Below are 22,826 nucleotides of genomic sequence, written 5' to 3' on the forward strand. Positions count from 1 at the left end.
CAGTAAACATTTAGTATTCAGGCCAAATTTAGACCAATTAGATGATCTTTCCTCAAAAATTATCTTGCTTCTACATATATATATATGTATATGTTAATTGTATATATAGTGTACCTATCATTGCTACAGCCCTCTTATGACATTATCAGATAGTCTGAGAGAGAACTCAAATACCTTTCTTTTCCTCCTTGCCAACAGAATTCTCCTGCCCTTAGCAGCACAACCCTAGCTCTTCCTTTCCTCTAGTGCTTAATGGATTTATTGCAGAGGCCTTTTAACTCCTAGTGAAAGGCTACATCTTGTTTTGGGCTCATGGTTTGTTTTTCTATAAATACAGTAAATAGTCTTTGATTTATTCAGAATGTACTGAGATCAGTAAGCCTTCCAGCTTGTGTTAACATGAGCAGTGGAAGCACACTGTGAAGATCAAAACCTTGCATTTCCAAAGACGGGGATGCTAGCATCTGGTCTCATGGAACTGCAGCCTCAGATTGATTACTCCTACCCTTGGACAAAACCACTTGTTTCTATGCCCTAGTCTTGACTTCCTTAAAAGATAAGCAGGCAGTCTGTCCTGCCTTCTTACTATGATTGAAAACAGAATGAGGTCTGTGACACTGCTAAAGACACCCCACTCAATGATTACAGTTTCGTTGACCTGGCAATTAGGAGCCATGGGTCCCCAAAGAAGTTTGGGATAGGCAAGGACCTATCTGGGTAATATAGATGTGCACATTTTACACATACGGTGGGAATCTTGATGCCCTCTTATGCTCTGCTGCTCCCACTGCCAATTGTTTGCTTGTCCTCATTAAACATGCACTGTGGGCACTTCATTCCTACTTCCGTCCCTGCTAACTCCGCTGTCCTGTGGCAATCTCTGCATTGTACTGTCCTCACCATGCCTTGCCTCTTTGTTTCTCGGGGTGTCGGCGCAAAGGACTGATACAGGCTTGGACCATGTCAACTATTACTTTCCAGGAGCAATTCCAAAGGCCTGCTGACAATGATCCAAGTTTAGTTTGCTACCTTTTACAAAAGCAGAGACTGTTCTTTCCTATCTCTGCATTCTTCCCATCTGATTTTTAGAGCAGTTGTATGGTATTGCCAGCAGCATTTCCTGACATTTTGGAATGAAACAAGATGCAGCCTTTAGATACTGATTTTCCATCACAGAAATGCCATCAGTTGAGGATGAGATCCCACAGGCTTAGCCCCTCAGCCTTTTAAATGCTGTTCTGTTTCAGCTCCTTCCCTCTCTTCGCATATTTACTGACTTGCTCTAGGCTTAAATATGTCCTCAATTCCATCCAAAAAGTGAGGTTAGCACCAGTGTTCAGCACCTCAAAAACTACTTTTAAACCTGACAAGTAACAGAAAAGCCTAGGAGTCTAGTGTTCACAAGTATTTTAGAAATGCACAAAAAAAGCTTACAAGAAACAATCCAAACAGCCAGGCTCAAACTTTAGAAAATAGTTAAAAGAATTTAAACCATATTAACTGCTTATCTGAAAACTGATGCAAGACTATAGAACTAGTCTTGCGTAATCCGTTTTAATATCACAGCTGGATAGGAAATGGGAACATTCCAGTCTGGTCAGCAGGTTCGCTGCAGGCATTGTTGATTAACTATGGGAAACTAGGTATGGTACGTTAATAGTTTCTGCAAGATTTCAGTGAAGAACAAAGGTAAATTTCAGGAACCTGGAAATCTACTGATAGCTCTTTAGATACACTATAGAACTCTGCCCTTGGAATGTTACTTCCTCAATTACAGGAACAGCTACCCTTTAACTTCAGCAGTTTACCTTGTAGCCCATGTGCAATGGCATCTGGTAATTTTTTTTCCTCTGATGACTACTGCAAGTCCCTAATCTCCATAATCCCTTGCCCTCTACAAACACAAACTTACTTCCCTTCAACCAGTACAACTGGTCTTTCTTCATGTTAGTGCTGGATTTGAGCAAACGGGCATATATGCACACAATTCAAGTTGTTGTTTCTTCAACAAGAGAACTATTCTTACTTGACAAGTCAACCTAAGTGTAAAGTAAACAGGATTTGGTGCTATCAATTCTCAGATTGTAATGTTATGTATGCTGTTTGGTCCCGTACGTAGCTCAGTAGGTTGACAGCAAAGGCTGTTTGGAGTGCTGCTGTGTCCATTTTTCAGATCCAAAACTATAGGATACCAAAGAACAAAAAACAAAAAAAAATTCAAATCACTAAAGAATTTTCAAGTTGTAAATTATCCACTTCTTTCATCCTGCCATTGCTTTGTCCAAATATTTTATGAATTGTGGTTTACAATAGAAAAATACAAAAGGAGAATGTGCTCAGTAGCAGTTGAAATTGCTCACAAAAGGCAGTAACTGGGACAGAAGATTTAAGGAAGGTTACACACTGCTTCCCCCCCAACTGCTCACAGTGTTGACTGTCTTACCATGCAGATGTTAGCTGGTAATAAAGCATAATGACAAGACACTAGAAGAGACAAGCCAGAGACTACTTTCAATACTCCCCAAAACATCTCCCCTTTTGCCAGGCTATTAATGAACACAAGGAACAGTGACATAAATGGCTGAGGCATTTCTTCTTTTAATTGACCATTTTCCACAGGGGGATGCGGAGATGGACACAGAGCTCGAAACATTGAGAAACAGGTAAACATTTGCCTGTAATTACACAGGATTGGCCAATTTGAACCAAATTGTTCAGTTCAGAGTTTTCTTTCCTGCCTACAGAAGCAAAGCAGTTTAAAGGTTATCTGGCAACATCCTGAAATTGAGATGCACAGGATATCATAAGTGGTATTATTTGACACACACTCCCTCCAGTGCTTTTGCTTCTGCTGTGGCGATATCTGTGGCTATGTTTAGTAAATAGCAGCATATATGAAGAATTCCCAGGAAAAAAACACTATGGAACTAGTTTTTCCAGTTAGAAGCAAAGGGGCTGGGGAACACAGAAAATTCTACCAGACAAGAAGAGCTCAGAGTTACGAAAGTATTACTTACTATACATGAGGGTTGTCCCAGCAACAGAAAAACAACCACAAAATTACGAGAAGTGGAAGAAAAAAGCAGCACTAAAACTTTCCATAGTACTGTTTCAATTTCAGTTGACATTATTTTCGCTGCAATGACTATGGCTGGTAGACCATATCCTCAGATACTAGGATAGCACATCACTGCTTCCTTTCTTTTGGAGGCATATTGTTTCACGCAGTTCAAAATTTTAAGCCAGCAATGATCCTTTTCTACATTTCAATAAAATGGGGGCTTCAACTCAGTAAAAATAAAAGTATTCTCTAAATTGTTTTCCTTTTCAGTCGTCTCTTTACAGCACATAAACTAGAGGGTGTTTTTTTCTGGCCCTTGAACTGCAGAGGTATCTGCTGTGGACCACAGCTTATTCCTGGATTCACAGAGTCCCATGGATTGTCATGTGAAGTGCAAGTATTCCTTGGCATTCTTGACCCAACCCAGCAGAGCTTGGCTACGTAGCACTCTCCAGGCTTCTTGATAATTTAATGCTGCTTGCTTGTAGTCCCAGTAGGTTTTTAGTGTCTTCATCCTGACAGAAAATGCACAAAAATGAAAACAAGTCTATGATCCTATTGAATATGAAGTCACAAAAAATGAAAAAAATAAATCAAACACCTAAGAACCTGACGATCTCCTATGAACCCTTCCATGCTATTTACTGAAATTCTCTTCTAAGGAAGACTTGGAGATGCCCAGGCTCTAAAGCTAGACACCATCATCAATCTTACAAAAGGAAGAAAAACAACTCTTCTAGCACTATAAATGGCTGTGTTTGACTGTGTGACCATAGGTTACAGAAAACTTCCATGACAGCAAAAAACGCTGAAGCAAAGCTGAAAAGGTGGCTAGGGTACTTTGAATTGAGTCAAAGTAGCCTTAGCATGCTAGAAAACTGGCTAGAAATGAAAAGGACAATGAACTGGACAGTTTTTCTTTTCCAACAAAAAAACTAACAGGGAAGAATGAGACAAAGGAGAAAATAATCTTTTTTTTCTTTCCCTAAAGCAAAAGAGACTTATCAGTTTTGGTGTTATTCCCCTTCCTCAAGTAGAAACTATGCCCCACAAGCTCAGCAGAACAACTGGTCACTCTGCTGAGTACATTATAACAATGATTTTCAAAATAGGAAAATTCAGATCTAGAGTATCTGAACACAAGTGCCTTTCCTTGCATTCTGTTCCCAACCTCTTCCTTTGCCAAAACATCTGTCAGCCACATGTGATATTCAATGTTAAACCCAGTAAAATGCATTAAACCCAGTTTGAAGGGAACATCATTGGTCATGGCAAAATTACCTTCACCAAGAAAGAGGAAGAGCCAAACTACTACAGGAGCCCTAATCTATGAGGTCTGAGAACCACTGCACTAACTTCTAAAACAGGCTTTCATGCTCAAAGGCTATTACGATCATCCCAAAAAAAACCCCAGAGCTCTACCATAACAGCAGATCATCAGAAGCTGAGTTTGAGGCACTCAGCATGCTGCTCTAAATTTATTTCTAAACACTGTCACATGCAAAGCAATCTGTATTATCTTGAAACCTTGTGTTCAGAAAGGTACAGGAGTGGAGAACCTGTCTACGCCATTGCTGAATATGGGAGACATACTCTCTCTTAAAAATCCTGCCTTGCACTCTTATCACAGCCAATCCCTTTTGTTTCTCCACCTCTTTCACATTTATCATACCCTGTGAAACTAACCTCTCAAAAGTCCCGTGTAAGGGTCCCTATAGAACTCTCCCCCACCTGGCCAGTGGAATGGTCACAGAACCCCATGACCAGTACTGGATCTGGAATCCTCCATGCTGTGAACTGGGCAGGAAGGAAGAATAATAGTACAATCTAAATTGTGACGGCTCCTGACTACAATTTAAGAGAAAAGAGGATTAGTCATTCACTTCATAAGCCCAGCAAGAAAATCAAGGCAGGTTTATTTTACAAAGTCTCCCTTAGATTCAGACAAAATGCCATACAGCCAGCCACACCTTGTACAAACAGCAATGCCTGGAGACTCTCTACGGTGGATGCCACTGTATGACAAAAGAAGGTTTTCACTTCCCCAGGTAGTTACTAAGGCACACTTTTCTCCTAACAGCAGGGAAAAAAACCCTAGTAATGCAAAAAAATCTAATTTTCCACATTACCATCAAGTGATTTGCAAACAATACTGCAGAGGATTTTATGTAACAATTCAAATTAGCAATAGCACAACACTGTCCAATGGTGTGTCACCATCCCCTTGGCAGTCAGCATGGAAAACATGAAAAAAAAAAAAAAAAAAAAGACAGATTTATGCACCAGTAATTTCAAAATGATGTGAGAGGGAATCAACAGAAGAAAATTAGGTATGATAGGTGGCAGTAACAGGTAATAAATAAACAACATTAGAGTTAGTCTACCTAGAGAGATAAGTGAGAGTTTAAGTAAGGTAAAGAAGACAGATCATGAGAATTATTGCAAAGGAAGAAAGAAGGTGCGACAGCATAATATAGAACTATCTGGTTCCTGGTGAAGTAGCTTATGCCAGCCAAACACCACCTCCTTCTCAGTCTCATCCTAAAGCAAATAAACTAAATCCTGAAAAAACCCAAATCAACAAATGTCATGCTTAACATCTTAGATAAGCTATACTACTATAAATACCTAAATTCGCCTTTTATTAGAAGAGCCTGCAAAGTTCTGGCCCCAGCAGGCTGCCTGCTCCAATTTAACAGCACCCACATAGATCCTCTGTGTGAAGAATGAATAAGAAAGTCACAAAAGGCAGGAGAAGCAGCTTTCGATACACACACAGAAACACAAAAAAACCCCAAACCCAAAAACCAAAAAAACCCCCACCAAATCAAAGAACGCAAAAAACCCTCAAAACCAACAAACGAACATCAGAGTCAGTGCCATGTAAAGCTTTAAATTCCCCAGTTCATAAGTCTGACAGTGGACAACAGTAAATGAAGGCAGTGTTACATGAAAAATAACCCTTGTCCTAATATATCCTACAACTACAAAACAAGCTGTTCAGCAAATTTGAAACTACTACAGAATGAGCCTTCCTTGATGTTTCTCTGCAAAGAGACACAGAAGTAGATTAAAAGAGTCAGGGAAGGAATTTGGGGTCAAAGTGGAAAAAAGGTAACTGGATGAGAGCCAACCATTTGTGGGAAGAGATAAAAAGATACATTTGAATGGGAAAAAAATACAAAACTGGGTAACAGTTAAATACACTGAAGTTTAAAGAAACAATTTGAGTGTAGGATTTCTTCTCTGAAGTTCACTCAGACTCCAAGGGGAAAAGAAAAATCAAAACATCAGAATGCTGTGTAGAAAGGAAAAGGGAAGAGAAGGAAACAGCAACATGAAGACACTTTTTAATTTCTCTTTTTAAGTGAAGAAAAGGAAAAACAAAAGACTTCAAAGGCATTCAGCTGCACAAGCTGATTAGTGAGCTATCACCTTCTCTGTATGCAGCATAAAAACAATGTCACATCTGTGAATCAGCTGGACTTTGTCAGAAGCCTAGACAGAAAAACAGTAGAGGACAAAAAAGTCAAAGGAAATGGTCTAGAAAAGCCCTGAGGTGAAGTGACTTTATGTAAGCAGCACGTGATCAGCATGAGTCACCTACCCAACAATGCACGAGTTCACAATCTGTTCTGAAGAAATCATGAGGCCTAAACAAGTGAGGACAGACTCCTACTCAAAAAGCCTCCAAAAGAGGCTAAAAATTTTGTATTTCAATCTGATTTAAGGACAAAGTATCTCTACTTATAGAATCAGTTGAAAGCATCTCAGCAATAGCATGATCCACGTTGACATCAAAATTTTGGAACAGTTATGACACTTTTATAGACACAGAAGGTAACTGCAGTCTTTAATTCAACAAAACTCAAAAGCAAGCAAGATCCATCAATTAAAGATCCAGGGTGCACTTACTTGGCTAAGTTCAATGTATCTACTGTCTTAGTACTCTGAAAGGCTGAAATGGCCATCTTCCCTACTTCAGTCACATAGGCCTCCTACTTCCTTGACACAGATTTTATCTGTTTCAGATTTCCATTGGCCAATTCAGTTCATTAGTCCAAGAGAAAACAAGAAGACAAGGAAATATTTTCAGACACATGACCTAGTTGAACTGGCTCATCACAAGATTGGAGACGTGCTAATGATACAAGGGAGAAAACAGGAATCAACAGCCAGTAGCAGCAGTGATCTGCTGTGGGACCATCCCCATCAGCAGCTACAATTAAACTGGCTCAATAGTTGGGATAACTGCATCCTAAAGCTGGTGAAATGGTATCTGGAAGTAAGTCTAGAAAAAAAATAAACCTTCCATGGCAGTGGATTCGGAACCTTCTACATCTTCCATAGCCTCTAAGCCAAAGATAACTAAGTTTCTGCACATGTGAAACTATGCTTTACTGGCATACCACCAAATACATAATGCACCTAGTGCTATGCCATAGTGGATGATTACTGCAAGTAATTAACTCCAGTCTGATAAACCAAATTTGTTTTTAATAATGTAAAGGAAAATTCCAGTTATGGCTTCCTCACACAAAAGCTGCTTTATTTTCTTCCCAGAAGGTCTCTGTTTATGCAACATACACATTGCAGAAAAAGCCCTATCTATCCTTACCAACCATGTGAGAGAAAAATGCAAAAAGAGCACTTTATGCTAAGATGAAAACTGATTTTAACCTAGACTTAAAAAAAAAAAAAAAAAAGGATTTTTATTCAAACTCTTCATTCTTGTAAATCAAAGAAGGGGAATTTGATAGAATTACTGAACACCAACTAGATATCAATAACTCCATGGCAATTTTGGGATACTGGGTTTGGATACCACCAAGGCTAGAGAGCTGCAGGCAGTGGATCTAATAGCTTATATTTTCAAAGAAAATACTACTTCCTCATCTTGTATCTCTTTCCACATTTTTCAAGTATCAATGTTTAACAATGGACTTATCTAAATTGAGATTCATGAGCAGATACCATATCATCACAATATTCTTCAGTTTCCTTAAGATAAATTCACTCTTCTAAAGGCAATTATAATGTCTTTACCGTAGAGTGTCTGGTAGATCCTCTTGTGAAACACTTGTCACCAGCTTTTGGAATTTATGGAAGAGTTCCACTTTACAGATTTTGGATCTGATATTAAAAAAAAAATTAAAATTAGAAATTCTGATGCAAAAATAAATCATAAATTCACTCCACCTTACAGCTCGCAGCAGTACATCCCAGCTAAACATTTTAGATAGAAAGCATTATGTTCACTTCTCAAGGAATGTAAAGACTTGTCTATCATTTAAGTTTTCCTACCCCATTCAAGCTGCCTGCCTGCTTTTTCCTGTAGTTTTAAATGTTATATTGACAAAGAGCTGTATCGCACCCATTCTCCCAGCTGGCACTCACCAGTTTGCAGAATGAACATTTCAATATGACACTGTTATCTGCATGAAACTGCACTGTCATCAGTTCACAACTGCAGTAAGGTGTAGCCAGAAGGACTAGTCCCAGAACAGATCAAACAAGCACAGGACTCCAAAGGCTTTTCCACACTGTTAAATTTCGTATTATTCTAAGCAAATAAAAGAAGGAACAGAAATATCTGGAACAATGTTGATGTTTTCACAATGGTGACAAGGATACATTCAGCAACAGCTGCAGGGCAGTTAAATACAAAGAGGCTCATCAGAAAATAAAGTGAGTCAAAGTTTGAAAGATCTTTAGAAGATACTATAGACATCCAGCTCTCCTATATATGTTAGCTTTGAGCCTTCTATTTCCCCAAAGAGATGGCAATCAGAATCACTGTTTGTAAGGTGTAGTTTGGTTTTGAATGGCTCAGCTGTTTCCTCTATTTAATAATCTTTGCATACTTGTCTTAACAATGACTGATTAAGTTCTCCAGCAAATGCAAGCTGATTCTCCAGAAGCACTGAAAACAAAATCAATAAAAAAAAACTTCCCTGGCATGCATTTTAACATCAAAAATGGCAGAGTATCATAGAATCTCCACAAGGATCATCGAGCCAAACTCCTGGCTCAGGAAAACCCCCATAATCCCAGCATATACCTGAGAGCATTGTCCAAGTGTTCCTTGAACTCAGGCTACTGTGACCACTGTCCCGGGGAGCCTGTTCCAGCACCCGACCACCCTTTGGGTGAAGAACCTTTCCTGATATTCTTCCTAAACTTCTCCTGACACAGCTCCAGCCATTTCTTGGGCCCTGTCAGTGGTCATGAGAGAGCAGAGAGAGCAGGTGCAGGCACTGCACCTGAGTGTCACCTCACAAGCAACTTTTAGCATGCTGTGAAGTCTCCCTTCAGTCTCCTCTTCTCCAGGCTAAACAAACCAAGTGACCTCAGCTGCTCCTTGTAGGGCTTCCCCTTCAGACCCTTCATCATCCTGATGATCTCCCTTTGGACACTTAGAGCTTCATCTTCTTATATTCCCATGCCCAGAACTGCTCCCAGGAGGTGAGGCTACAACAGAGCAGAGGAGAGCAGAACAATTCCCTCCTTCACCTGGCCAGCAATGCTGGGCCTGAGGCCCCCCACGATATCAGTGGCCCTCCTGGTTGCCAGGGTACTGCTGACTCATATACAGCTTGCCATTACCCAGGACCCATAGGTCCCTTTCCATAGCCCTGCTTTCCAGCCTCTCATTCCCCATCCTGTCCAGACATGCAGAGTCACCCTGTGCCATGTGCAGAAATCAGCATTTGTCTTTGTTAAACTTCATATAGCTGGTGATTGCTCAACCCTGTTATTTGTTGAGGTCTTTCTCTGGGGCTTGTCTTCTTTCAAGGGAGTCAGCAGCTTCTCCCAATTTAGTATCACTGGCAAACTTACTTAGTGTACCTTTGAGTCCTGCATCCAAGTAATTTATGAGGATGCTGAGAAGCACTGGCCGTAAAACAGAGCCCTGCTGAACCCCACTGATGATAATAGCATGCAAATTTAATATTCAAGTTAATCTGTCCAAGCTTCATCTTGTAGTTTTGGTGGTTTAATTAACTAAGCATTAACAAAAGCACATACCAGACATTTACCTAAAAATTCCTTTCAGTCAGTCAGCTTTACCTTCCTTGGTATTTAATGTTATCTAGCATATTGAAAGGCGATAAAACCCTCAAACAACACATCCTTGAGAGGAAAAAGAATGTAGAAATACAAGTCTTGTTTATTATTAAGCACCACTAGCCCCATTAAGGCTGTAAATTCCTTATTTCCATTATAAAAGTTTCTTTTTTGACTCTTTGCTTCAAAAGCATATATACTTTATTTGTTCGTTGACACTGTTTTTAATCCTGATTTCCTAAGGAAATGAGATGTTTGTAATCACACAGTCTTGTAGGGTGTAATGACTTGAAAGTTTTAGTGAATTTCAAGAAGAAGTGAATTTCACAAGAAGAGGCTCTTTCAACAATAATTGAGTTCTTAACACTTTTGTGCTGTCAGCTAGCAGATGACTCTCAAGTTTTAGAGCAGATACACAAATGCTATGCAACCAATTTAAGCCTACTGAGAAAAAGGGCTTAGCTGGTTTGATTTTTCACATATCTTCTGGAATATTTACATACCACATATCAAAAATAAATATTCGACAGTGCACAGGGAACCTGTCTTAAACGATGCACTGTTACCTAGGCCACCTGTGTTAGCAGTACCCCAGACACCAACACTGGTCACAAACCACAAAGTTCCTGGTCCTTTTCACCGAAAATTAGGAAATACTGGGATATACAGGATAAACTTCAGTCAAATCAGGCCTAACTTCAAGAAGCTCAGAATGTGCAACTTGCAGGCATAGGAATAAATTCTCCACAAGAATTGTCTAAGCTGTACTTATTATGCTATTCACCTCTTGTCAGGATTGTCATCATCCTCCCAAAAAGTCTGGGAAACATGAACAATATGAACATTGATGAACTGGTAGTATAATCAGGCAACAGTTACAACACAAACCCCAATCCTCAGTGTGGATTTCCACAGAATAATGATAATTTTGGCCATCTCATTTAAAATGAAGATAACATAGAGATGGAGAAATTTGTTTGCAGATGCTTATGAGTAATTCCTCTCAACCTCAAGAAAAATATGTAACTATTTCTTTAAACTGTGATTGTTGATAGAAGATTTCTTAAAGAGCACAGTGCCAAGATGACCGTTGGAAAGGTGACATGTTCATGCTAAGAGTGCGCTGCCATATTGTCAACACATTTTCAAACTTTAGGGCAGAAAGTAATGTTTCAAAGCTACACTTTTAATGATCATACATCCAGGACAGCTGGTTTAACTATTAAAGAAAAAGAAATCTCTAGAAAGAGAACATGCAATGCACACATTTCCTTCAGTCATCAACCAAAAAAATGCAAAGCAAAAATTCCATTTCTTTCAACAGTAAACATCCTTTCAATAAAAACTAATCACAGTCTCACACCACCATTGCCTATGATGTTTTCAACAGTGACAAAGAAATAGGATAAACTTGTTAATTCTCATTTAACTTTCATTATTCCAACTGCCCTCTCTCCCTTATACCGTGATTCTTCCCCTGATCTCTACCTTTCTCCTTCTTCACCCTCTAGATTTCCTCCTGCTCTGACAACGTCACATGAGCTGACAAAGGCATGTAAGCTAACAAATAAAACATAGATATTACAACACTCTCCCACCTGCTCTGATGGCTCCCAATCCCCTTCTTGGTTGTTCCCTGGCGGAAGCCGTCTGATGTGACATCCAGAGGTTGCTCAGGGACTGCACTCCAACTGATAGCTGTAGAAGAAATTGTTATGAACAAGGGAGATGCTCTTATCACAAAAGCAGAACCTAGCAGTTCCTTTCCTTCTATTTGTTCATGTGTTGCTTCCCAAAACAATTCAAATCAGAAAGAGGACCATGGTTTTCTAGGGCCAGAATTCCAGTATCTAAAACAATGTTTAATTTTAAAAAATAAAAACACACCCCCACACATAGCTTTCATCTCAACTAGATCATTTAATAATCCATGCCTCTAAATATCTGGCCTTCAGCTTTGCAATTCTCTGTTTCTTAGGGGGAGTCTACTTTCTTTTATGCATCCTGTCTGAACAAGACACAAAGAAATTTCCAAGTCAGATGGCTTATTTTCACATCAGGCTGTGAAATACTGCCCTAAACTACTTGCACCAGTCATTCTATGTTTTCCTTCTCATTTTATTGTCTGTTATTATTTTACTGTGTACTCTAAGTAATTTCATGTTTGATAACTGACATACACCAAATATTTGTAGACTTTACTTGAAAAACATTATTAGTTAGTAATCAAATAAAAATCATTTGTTGAAAGAGATAGCAAGAGTCAACAGCCTTAAGTTCTACCCCAAGTCTGAGAACTTTATAATCATCTCAGACTGTACACTTCTTAATGCTGAAACTCTGCTTACAATACCTTATGATTTCTAAGTAATGAGCAAAGCACTAGCAGTGTGTCAATAGAAGCAGACATGCCCAAACTGCCTCTCCGTAGCATAAGAGCAGGTTCTTCAACTTCTACTACCATGAGACAGCTTCTGTTTCGTAAATTCTCCCTCTTCTCTGTGTTCCTAACAGGCAAATTAGTTGCACATGCATTCACTCTAAATACTATCTTTTTATTCAAGATCCTCAAAGACTGCTTATTGTACTCGTACTACAATTCAACCATGTGCTGCAATTGTTGTATTGTACTTACACAGTGTTTCAAGTACAATGCTGTAGCACTCTACTAAATTACAATCCTGTGTAACATGAAAGAACATTAAATACATATTACTGGTATTAAATCCTCCACATGTGAAATATCTAAAAATCACCTGGTTAGAGGACATCAGTTTCTGACAAGCAGATATAAAGTTACTTTAAAATTATAACATTTTCAATTCCTTCACTTTTTCATAATTATCTCAAACTTCAAAGCACTAAGCGGAACATATATTTTCTTAAAATAACAGCTGAAATGTTCCTTTCAAGCATCTTATAATACTCTGTAACAGCCCTAAATCTAGAGTTTACTCTGATTTTTATTTCTTCAAGAAAAGAGACTACCTGGCTAAAAAAAAACCAACATGGTAAGGCATCCTTAAACTTTATTTAACAGAATGACCTGAGAAGTGTACAGCAAGAAAGACATACACTGAATTTAGTCACAGCTGCTTTCAGGCCTTTTTTGCTAATTTAACTGGAACTATTTTTCAATTACTAAATTTGTTAATTTGCTTCCTATCTCACAAAATTAAAGTGTTTTCTTCCTGGCAGTTGTAAATAACTCCAATTCAATGAACATGCATTCCATTAATGAACCTTTTGTCTCCATTCTATTTTATCATTAGCTGTATTGTAATAGAAAAACTTCCAGTTCTGGTTCAGACAGAAAAGCATACAACAGCAGAAGTCTGGCATGTCCAAGTTAAAGAAACTGCTTATCCATACACATAGAGTGGCAGTTCCTTTTTTTTTTCCCAAATGAGACCATGTTGCTAAATCACATTGAAATTTAAGCATGCATTCATTCATCATCATGACAAAAAAGGCCATGTCCAAAGTATTTATCAATAAAAAACTTTTACACTATACTACTTTGCATGCTTTCTTCATTCACAGCTTTTTGGAGCAATTACAAACATAACTCAGCATGGAAAGTCTTTTTTCATTACCAAGGAGAAGATAAAACTAGCTGAAATAAGAAATCTTTTGTTTTCTTCTTGTACTCAACTTCTGTTTTCCCTGGTTATTTTCTGTCTATGTTTATATTATAAATTCTTAATGACATCCACCAAGTGTTTATTCAGTCTGAAAACTCCCTACTGGAAACTAGAAGCTGAGATAAATATTATTAATTATTAACAATTAAGTCATGGCCTGAAATTAATTTCTTGCTTTTCATACTTTGCTGCTAGTATACTGGCAAGGAATCGTGTTCCATTCCAAACAACCAAACCTATCTAATTTCTTTTGCACACAGGTATGTAACTAGCCCAAATTAACTCACCTGCACTACAAGGAACAAGTTTTGTTTTGCTGTTAGTTTGAACTCGCTGAACTGCCTGACGGCTATGTTCAAATTGAAGTTCTGATTGTAACAGCTTAACCTCCTGAGTGAGAAAACCATCTGGTAAAGATGAGATGTGCTGACACCTAAAGTAAACACAGGAAAAATGCAAGTGATTTTCAGTATGTTCCTCCTAAACAAGATAATTTTGCACTATTTCCCTTCATTATCTAAAATACATTTATTTTACGTTAGGATTGAACTGAACATGAGTTATATAGGTGAGACAAGAAGGTTTAGAGGCATTTTTCCCTTCAGAAAAATATTTATTAAATAAAACCCCAAAGTCACACTAGTTTATTAGGACCTTGTCCACCCTAAAAAAAACAAAAACCTATGATGAATTAGTTTTTTAAAAAGTCTAGTTAAAAGCTATTATAATAAATTAAGTATGCAGGACAAAAACTGCAATATACTTCTGCAATCACAAAAAAAATAAAAATCATAAAGTATTTATATAGTCAACTGCATTACATCAGAATTGTTTTATGAGCCTAAAGGTTTATCATCAAAGCCTAAAAGCATACAAAATATACTTATGGTTCCATCTATAATCTTATCATCTTTGTTACCTTAAATTACCGTTGCATACTGAATGACATTAGGGACATATGAGGAAAAAAACAGCATGTGTTTAATCACTACAATATTTACACAGAGCAGGAATTATAGAGCCAGAGATTCATGCTGTCAGATCCAACAGTTTGAAAAAGTGCCTGACTGCACTAGGACTAACAAGGTAAGGAAATTCTTGTTACATGTCCCAGAATGAGAAAAGGATTATACAGAAAGCTCCTTCAGGTACATCACTAGAGTTTCTCCATTAACAGACTTAAGACCTCTTTTATAATCATCCTAGAAGGATGCAGGAGTATGAAGAAAAGGAGTTATTAAACAAAGTCAAATCTTTAATATGAACTGGTCTAGCAGCTGCCACTTAAAAAGAATGGCTCAACTCCCTATTTTTTTGTTGTCCTCCTTTCCCTTCACTCTGTCCAAATCCACTTATTCTTCTTTACTGCTCTACTCCAGTGATTTAGCCTCCCAAGTAAGAAAAATATCCATTTCCTACCCTTGTTGCTGGGATAGTTTCCATCAGCTGAAGAATCTGAGCAGAAAGAAGGCCAGTGCAGAACACATAACTTGCCTCATTTTGCAGCAGTGCACTTCATCTCTCACCTAGATCTCCCTGAGGTGACAGGCTGTGTTATCAAAGCTCTACTACACACAGCAGCAAGAAAGATAAGATCTTGGATGTAACCGAGATTAAAGAAGCAGATAAATTTTTACCACCAAGAAGATGCATATAAGCTTTGCCTCTCCAGTGTAACACAACTGTCTTCTTCCAGCTGACCAGTACAAGCTGTCACATACTATGTGTCCCAAACTACCTCAGTAACGCAGAGAACAACTGAGGTGGGAGGGGACCTCCTGGAGGTCATCTAATTCAACCACTCCTCCTCCAAGCCAGGAAACCTACAGCCACCTGCTCAGGACAGCGTCTAGATTGCTTCTGAGTAACTAAAAGATGGGAGACTCCACAATCTCTCAGGGCAACCTCTGCCGGTGCTCCATCACCTCACAGTAAACAAGTGTTTCCTGATGTTCCAAGGGAACCTCGTGTGCTTCAGTTTGTGCCCACTGCCTCTTGATCTATCACCAACAGCAATGCAAACAGTCTGGCTCCATTTTCTCTGCCACCTCCCTTCAGGTATGTATACAAATTGATGATACCCACATGCCTTCTCTTCTCCAGGCTGAGCAGTCCCAGTACTCCTCATATGAGATGCTAAAAATCCATTATGCATCTTCAAGGCCCTGTGCTGGCCTCTCTCCAGTATGTCCATGTCCCTCTTGTACTGACAGGCCCAGAACTAGACACAGCCCTTCAGATGTGGCCTCACCAGTACCAATCTGGGGGAAGGATCATCTCCCTGGTCCCACTGTGATACTTTGCCTAAAGTAGCCCATGACATCATTAGCTTTCTTTTTTGCTAGAGCACAGTACTGGCTCATTTTCAACTTTATGTCTAGCAAGAACCCCTAGTCCTTTTCTCTGAAGCTGCTTTCTAACCAGGCAGTCCCCAGCATATATTGGTGTATGGGACTGTTCTTGCCCAGGTGCAGGTTTTCACTTTCCCTTGCTGAATTTCATGAAGTCCCTACTTTTGTCCAGCCTGCTGGTGTCACTCTGGATGGCAGCACAATGCCCTGGCCAATCAGCCAGTTCTCAGTCATGAGTCTTCAGCAAACTGTCTGGGCACACAGTCTGCACCATCATCCAAATGACTGATTAATGAAGATATTAAATAAGTTTGGACTTAGTATTGATCCCTTGGGGTACATGGCTACTTACACCTTTAACTACACTTAGCCCGGTGATCACTACCGTCTGGCCCCAGTCACTCAGATAGTTTTCAATCCACGTGTCTGCCCATCCAGCTCACACTTGAACAGATTCTCTATCAAGATCTTAGGAGGCACATTAGCAAAGGCTTACTAAAGTTATAATATTTGTATGACGTGTTGTCCTCTGTAGTTCACTGTCTCCACACGCACCATCTGAGGAGAGCACTTACCTTTCAATAACTGCTCTCCGCATAGCTTCTTGGCTATATGGACACTTCCCCACTACAACTGCTGACAGATACACGGGATACTGCAGAAAATGCATTAGAAGAGCTCCTTGACACCCTAACACATTCCAGCGAGCCAGTTTATCACTGCAGGACATAGAGCATGTTCTGTCTCCTCGACCTGGCTTCACCCGTAATAATCCCACACAGTGGTACCCCAGCCCAGGTATTCGGGCATCATCCAGCTCTCCAGGAACACATTTTGCTCCAGTTCTGTGAACATCTACCACCTTTGGTCTCACTAAGCCAGTATCCTTATTAGCGGTTTGCATCTCTGCAGAACATTCACAGCTCTTTTGATTTGTGTTGTCTTCTCCTTTCACAGATTCATGCTGAACAACCAGGTCTTCAGTGATTATGGAAAAATTACTACCATCATCAGTTTTCATTCTCTTGGTTATATGATTACTTGCCATCTTCTCTGATTTCCTTTTATCTTCTGTACACAAGTGATTATGGTTACTGCTACATTCTGCTGATTGTGCAGCTGCATGACCTCCAATCACTGGCTTAGAAAGCTGGTTCTCTGGTTCACTGATTGGAAAAATAGAAGCATCTCCACCTGGAAAAAAAAAAAGAAAAAACATAAAATTGGCCAAAAGAACATCTTGTGACTGCAACACATCATACCAATAATACTACAACTACTAGTAGCTTTCACAGATCTGCACTCAGGAAAACTTAACTATGAGAACACATTTTTGAAACAATGTTGTCCTATGCAATGTTGGATCAAATCTCACTGAAACGTGAGCCAGTATATGCTTCATTTCAAGTTCTGCACTCTATGTAAGAAATAATCAAGACAGCAAAATTTATGATCTATAAAGCGAAAGGTAACAAAGGCATTTGACAGACTACAAGCTATGCTGAAGACACAGGAAAACCAGCCTGATCTAACCAAACAATATGAACCTCAAAAGAATAATGAAAGAATAATCTGTCAATTGAGGGTGAAAACTTCAATCTTAAGGGTGAAAACTTGAATCTGTAGCACTGAAACAAGCTCAGAATCAAAATTCTGAAGCTCAGATCAAAGTAAAGCAAGCCTGACAGGCCTACTAAGTACTAATGAGGCATATTTTGATAGTTCTTAAAACTCCTTTGCTCTGTAATAGACTAGCAGTTGAAGAACACACCAGTGAGAGAGATGGTAACATCAAGATGCCTGATACAGTGGTAGACCATGAGGCCACATTCCTTCTTTCTGCCAAGAGATCTTCACCTTTGTGGTGCTGGATTTTTTAAACACACCAAGAATGTTTTCCATGACAGAAGTTTCATTATATTCCCTAAGATGTTTTGTGTTGGGGAGCTACTGATGTTTCATGAATGGGGCTTTTTTCCTGTTTTTCAGGAGTGTGGTTTTGGTTTGTTGAGGGGTTTTGTGTGTGTCTGTGTTGGCTTTTCTCCCTCGTTTTTCTCTTTTGCTTGGTTTTGGGGTTTTTGTTTGCTTGTTGGTTTGGGAGTTTTTTGGTGTTCATTTGGGTTTGTTTTTTTTTTGCTTTGTTTGTTTGCTTCACAGGGTTTGGGGTATCTTTCATTTGGTTGTTTTTAGAAATGGTGGTGAACATCAGTATTTTTTATTAAAATTTTAATCCAAGGAGATAATGGTTGAAGCAAAGTAACTAAGCAATATGGTAGACCTCCAACAAGTATGTTATTTTCAGGAAAATAAAATAATAGCTATTATTGTTTAAAGTGAACAGTACATCAGACTTACTGAGTTCTCATGAATCACATCCAGTGAAATAAAATGCCAAATCTATCTGTGAAAAACCAGTCAAGTATGTCTTCGGGCATGTATCAGTAACATCAGAATGACTGCCTCACTCTCAATCCAAAGAGAGACTGAAGAAAGGCAAGGGGCAGAAAAGATTATACAAGTTGGAGCAATGTACTTGGTTCACTCCAGCTTACTCACATGGGGTATGACTGGAGAAGAAAATAAACATGATATTTGGTTTGAGTTTCCATTTCCCAGTTTCAGTTCCTGGGCTAAAGATACATTGCTGATGGGAAGCCGCAAGCCACAACTGATGGAGAAGATACCTGTTAGGCAGAAAGTTTTCATGAAACATTGACTTCATTTTTGATGCATGAGAAAACAACAAAACTTACATGCCCTCTAGTGCCTGTTCTTTCATGATGGGAGTCTATCAAGAGCCAATCAGTTATGCTTTTACAGAGAGATGGCATCTAGCATAATAAATATGAACACATCACTGGAACTTTAATAACAGACCTCAAAGAGCTGGATTCAGTGGAGTTAATGCTAGCCATTTCAAATTGTATAGATAAGGTCCATCTCCTCCCACTGTGTTTTTATCAACTCATCTGATTCTACAACACTCAGTTTAGTGGCATCACATGGCAAGAAACATACTAATTTCTGCAGAATTACTGTTCTCCTGGCCTAGTTCCCTGAACCAGTTTATCCCATGTAAACAAGAGGACTGACATATGGGAAAGAGCAAAAATTCTATCCTTGAATAATAGTCATCAGATCTGCATTGATGTCACATGAAATCAGATCCTAATTCTTCATACAAAGGCTCCACATGAACAAGGAAGAAACAGGCTTTTGTGAAAAGGCCATAACACTACCTAGAAGTATAAAAATCAGGCTGACAACAGGAGAGAGTGTTGCCCACACAGAAGTAATGCGATCTTTCACTACATTCTCATATCTGAAGCTACAAAATTTGGCTATTTTCAGCAATAGGTCAAAATTATTTGTATCACAACAACCTCAAGTGGCACTGAGTAACAGCACCGTTACAGCATTGAGTAAAACTTCATTCATGCCTCACCTCTGGAAGCTCCTCTTGGCCACAACTTCAGCATGGCTGTCATTCAAAATGTCTCCTAAAGCAAAACCCACATGCAAATACTAAATCATTACAAAAAAAAAAAAAAAAAAAAAGACAAAACTAATAGAATTTGACATAGGACAATTCTCCATATTTGTTAGTATCTGAAGGTTTACCATTGGTTTTAGAGTATTGCAAGATATGTAAACTTCCAGTCACCACAAAAGCAGGTCAACAGCCTACACAAATGAGAAGTACTCAGTCTGCAGCAAGTTAGACACTTGTTTGAATACCAAATTTTAACTCATCTGATACTAGAAACCCTTTGAGTTGAATAAACACTACCATCCTTCAGAATCTTCCTGGCTTTTGTTTTCAAGGGTAAATCTTGATATTCTCAAAAAACATTCTGCCAAAAAATTTCAAGTGTTTGTTAAACTTTTGGTTGAAGTTTTGGCTTTTTTTAAACTATGTCCTACAATTTAAACCATTTTTCCTGCAAATAATTCTCATGTTTACTAAGTTTGCACATCGCATCTTCAGCTTTCCTGCAGTATCTGCCTGTTATGTTATGTAAAGGATCAGAAGCTGTAGATCATCTTTTATTTCAGAGGTAAAAGGCCAAGTGATAGAAATCCTCTTTAACAGTTCTAAAAGTTTGCAAGTGTCTAACAGATAACCATTAACATGACCTACCATCAAGTTAAAAATATCATCATAAGAGGAGAATACTTTCTAAATTTGAGATCACTGAAGACAACGGCAAAACAAACTTGCGTTTACTTTTCCCTAGTCAATTTTCTACTTAGATCCTTAAGATCTAGACTGCAAATGGTAGAACAGTGTAATCAATTCTCCTAAATCAGTCAGAAAAATGTCTGTATTAAAACTCTGCTGAGATGGCCAAAGAAACAAAAAAATCTAAGATATAGAATCTAGCTTCTTCTCTTTTGCTACACTAATTCATTTCAAAATGAAGGACATTATAGAGAACATGAAGTAGCCAAAACCAGACTTAGGCAAAACCCTTTCTCATATCTCAGTCTAGTCCTCCCCTGAAGTCTAAAGAGGGTAGAAAGCCCTGCACCTACGTACGCACAGACACTCTTCCCCCTTAGCCACTTTACAGCATTCATCACTATGGCTTCTTCCCTGTCCTAGCAGGGGAGACAGATACATCATGAATTTAAAAATTGACACACAGAGCAAGGAAAGTCTCCTACAATACATAGTAGGAAATGGTAATTTCCTACATGAGAAACCATGTATCTATCCCATACATTTACTGTACAACACTTAAAACTATCTAGCAGTAATATGCAGTAAGGAAGAAAATCCCTGTCAGTACCTTCCTGTTGATTAGTACCAGCAGTGGTTCCTCTTGCATCAGACCCCAACAAAATGAGACTGCAACAGGTAACCAAAGCACAATTACTTTGCTTATGTTTTGTTTTTCTTTTAGTTATGAAGTCTTTGAGTATGCAGACTAAGAACCTAAACTAGACATTTCCAGATATAAAAATTTAATTCACCTTTGAGGCAGCAAATGCAGCAAACCTTCCTGGCAACCATTGTGGCTCCCTAAGCCCCTCTCGCGTTGCCTTACAGTTCTGGCTTCAATCCAGAACAGTCTCAGCAGAATGCCTTGGACATTTTCATTGATTTTATGATACTAGCAAGAAAGAAGATAGCGTATAGGTAGTCTGTTCTTGAATTTCACACCATACTTACCAGTTTTTCGCATTTTGTTTTGGCCAATACATTTTGTTCCAGTTCCCATAGCAACAACTTCCTTAGTTACTGAAAAAGAAACAAAATTAACAGAATGGACTGAGAGACAGCCCATGCAATTGCAGAAAGGAAGCAGTATCAGATCAAGAACTGAATACAGCAGGCAGAAGCACCAGTGCTAGGAAAAGTCCATGACAGCATAGGAAGAGTGCTAATACAGCCTTGATATGCTAGACAGCACGCAGCAGTCAGCACGCAGCAGACACTGCCATAACATTCCTCAGGCACACGAGAAATAATAACGATGGGATACAATCTGCCTGACAGCACTGAGTCCCACTAAGGGAAAAGAGGATAATGATGAACTTACAGAAACGCAAGATGTAGTAACACAACCTGTTATAGGAGAGCAAACCTTTCTAGGATTCTATCTAATGAAACACTTTTTTTTTAAGAGTTTATATTAGGAATTCGAGTCCTGAGTAGACTTTCACCACATATTTAACAGCCAAATGAAGGCTTTCACTGTCTTGTTTACAGTCTGGGCAGAACAGCATTTCACTAAAAGCACCTCCTTTCAGACAGAAGTTGTGAATCACAACAATCACAAAGTTTACAATCACAAAGAGTTAAGAACTTGGGTGGAGACTGAAACGGAATAGGAAGGGGTGCATGTTTTTTTAAAGGCATCTTTAAAAAAGGAAATAAAAAGAAAGCATCAAGAACCTTCTCTGCCCCTCCCTTCTCTCCCTCCCGTATCCCCAAAATTCATTCTTACCCTGCGAGTTTCCTGGACTATCAAGAGCCTCTCCTTGGGCTCCAGATGCCACTTTGACAACAGCTGCCAGGGAAGTCCATTCCCTGCTTGGGTCTGGTTTCCCCTGCTTAGGAAGTTTGGTCCTATAATGCAGGTAGCATAACCCAGCGATTTCATCAGCTGACCACATGGCTCTCGATTCAAGTGCAGGTTCTACACAGAATTGGATTCCATCACAACACTTGAATAGCAAATCTCCATTTATTCAAACCCTGCCATCTTGCTCTGCATGACACTTTCTGCACCATCTTTCAATAACAAGGACCTAACTGCATCATCCCTTTCAGAGCTACTTATAGGAAATAATTTTTTCCAAACAGCAAGAAATAAAAAAATCAATGCTAGAATCGTTAAGTACAGCACCAGGTGGAGCTGTTGAGTTCCCAAGGTTCCTACCGTGCAGCAATCACCCGCACGCACCACGCCGCCGTGCCGGCGGGCTCTCTGCAGCACACCTGAGGCGACCGGCACAACCCGCCTCCCCTCGAGGCCTCCGCCTTGCCGAGAGCCGAGGCAGCCCACGCTCCGAGGGCGCTGCCGCGGCGCTCGGACGGGCCTCCCGCCACCCCGGCTGCAACCCCTGCCTGCAGGCCCCTCCCTACCCGCCGGGACACCGGGGCCGCTGCTCCTCGCCAGCGCGGGCGGCGGCAGCCGAGCCTCCGGGCCCACAGCGCCCCGCCACAGCCCGCGCACGCGCAGCTGCCTCAGC

General features: G+C 39.5%; 1 protein-coding gene across 2 annotated transcripts; it reads right to left on the bottom strand.

Moving 5' to 3' along the window:
• Window positions 1–2,582: 2,582 nt before the first annotated feature.
• ADAT1 (adenosine deaminase tRNA specific 1) lies at window positions 2,583–22,814 on the bottom strand. 2 transcript variants are annotated; one of them, XM_079316127.1, is made up of 10 exons: window positions 22,720–22,814; window positions 22,079–22,270; window positions 21,301–21,369; window positions 19,570–19,624; window positions 18,681–18,808; window positions 16,700–17,318; window positions 14,061–14,206; window positions 11,728–11,827; window positions 8,108–8,194; window positions 2,583–3,576 (listed from the first exon to the last, which is right to left on the bottom strand). In XM_079316127.1, exons 2-10 carry the CDS (start codon window positions 22,245–22,247, stop codon window positions 3,444–3,446), a joined length of 1,506 nt encoding a protein of 501 aa, XP_079172253.1. In that variant the 5' UTR covers window positions 22,248–22,270; window positions 22,720–22,814; the 3' UTR covers window positions 2,583–3,443. The 2 variants fall into 2 exon arrangements, with proteins under 2 accessions (XP_079172253.1, XP_079172254.1); XM_079316128.1 differs by lacking the exons at window positions 21,301–21,369; window positions 22,079–22,270; window positions 22,720–22,814 and adding an exon at window positions 21,102–21,171.
• Window positions 22,815–22,826: the final 12 nt, after the last annotated feature.

This window comes from Erithacus rubecula (genome assembly GCF_903797595.1).
Source record: "Erithacus rubecula genome assembly, chromosome: 12".
Taxonomy (NCBI): Eukaryota; Metazoa; Chordata; class Aves; order Passeriformes; family Muscicapidae; genus Erithacus; species Erithacus rubecula.

Coding starts and splice junctions, on each gene's coding strand:
- ADAT1 (XM_079316127.1), bottom strand. CDS start 22,247: ATGTGGTCAGCTGATGAAATCGCTGGGTTATGCTACCTGCATTATAGG. Junction 17,319..18,680: donor CTTCTCCAGTCATACCCCAT/GTGAGTAAGCTG, acceptor TTTTTTTTCCAG/GTGGAGATGCTTCTATTTTT. Junction 3,577..8,107: donor GATCTACCAGACACTCTACG/GTAAAGACATTA, acceptor ATTTTCTGTCAG/GATGAAGACACTAAAAACCT.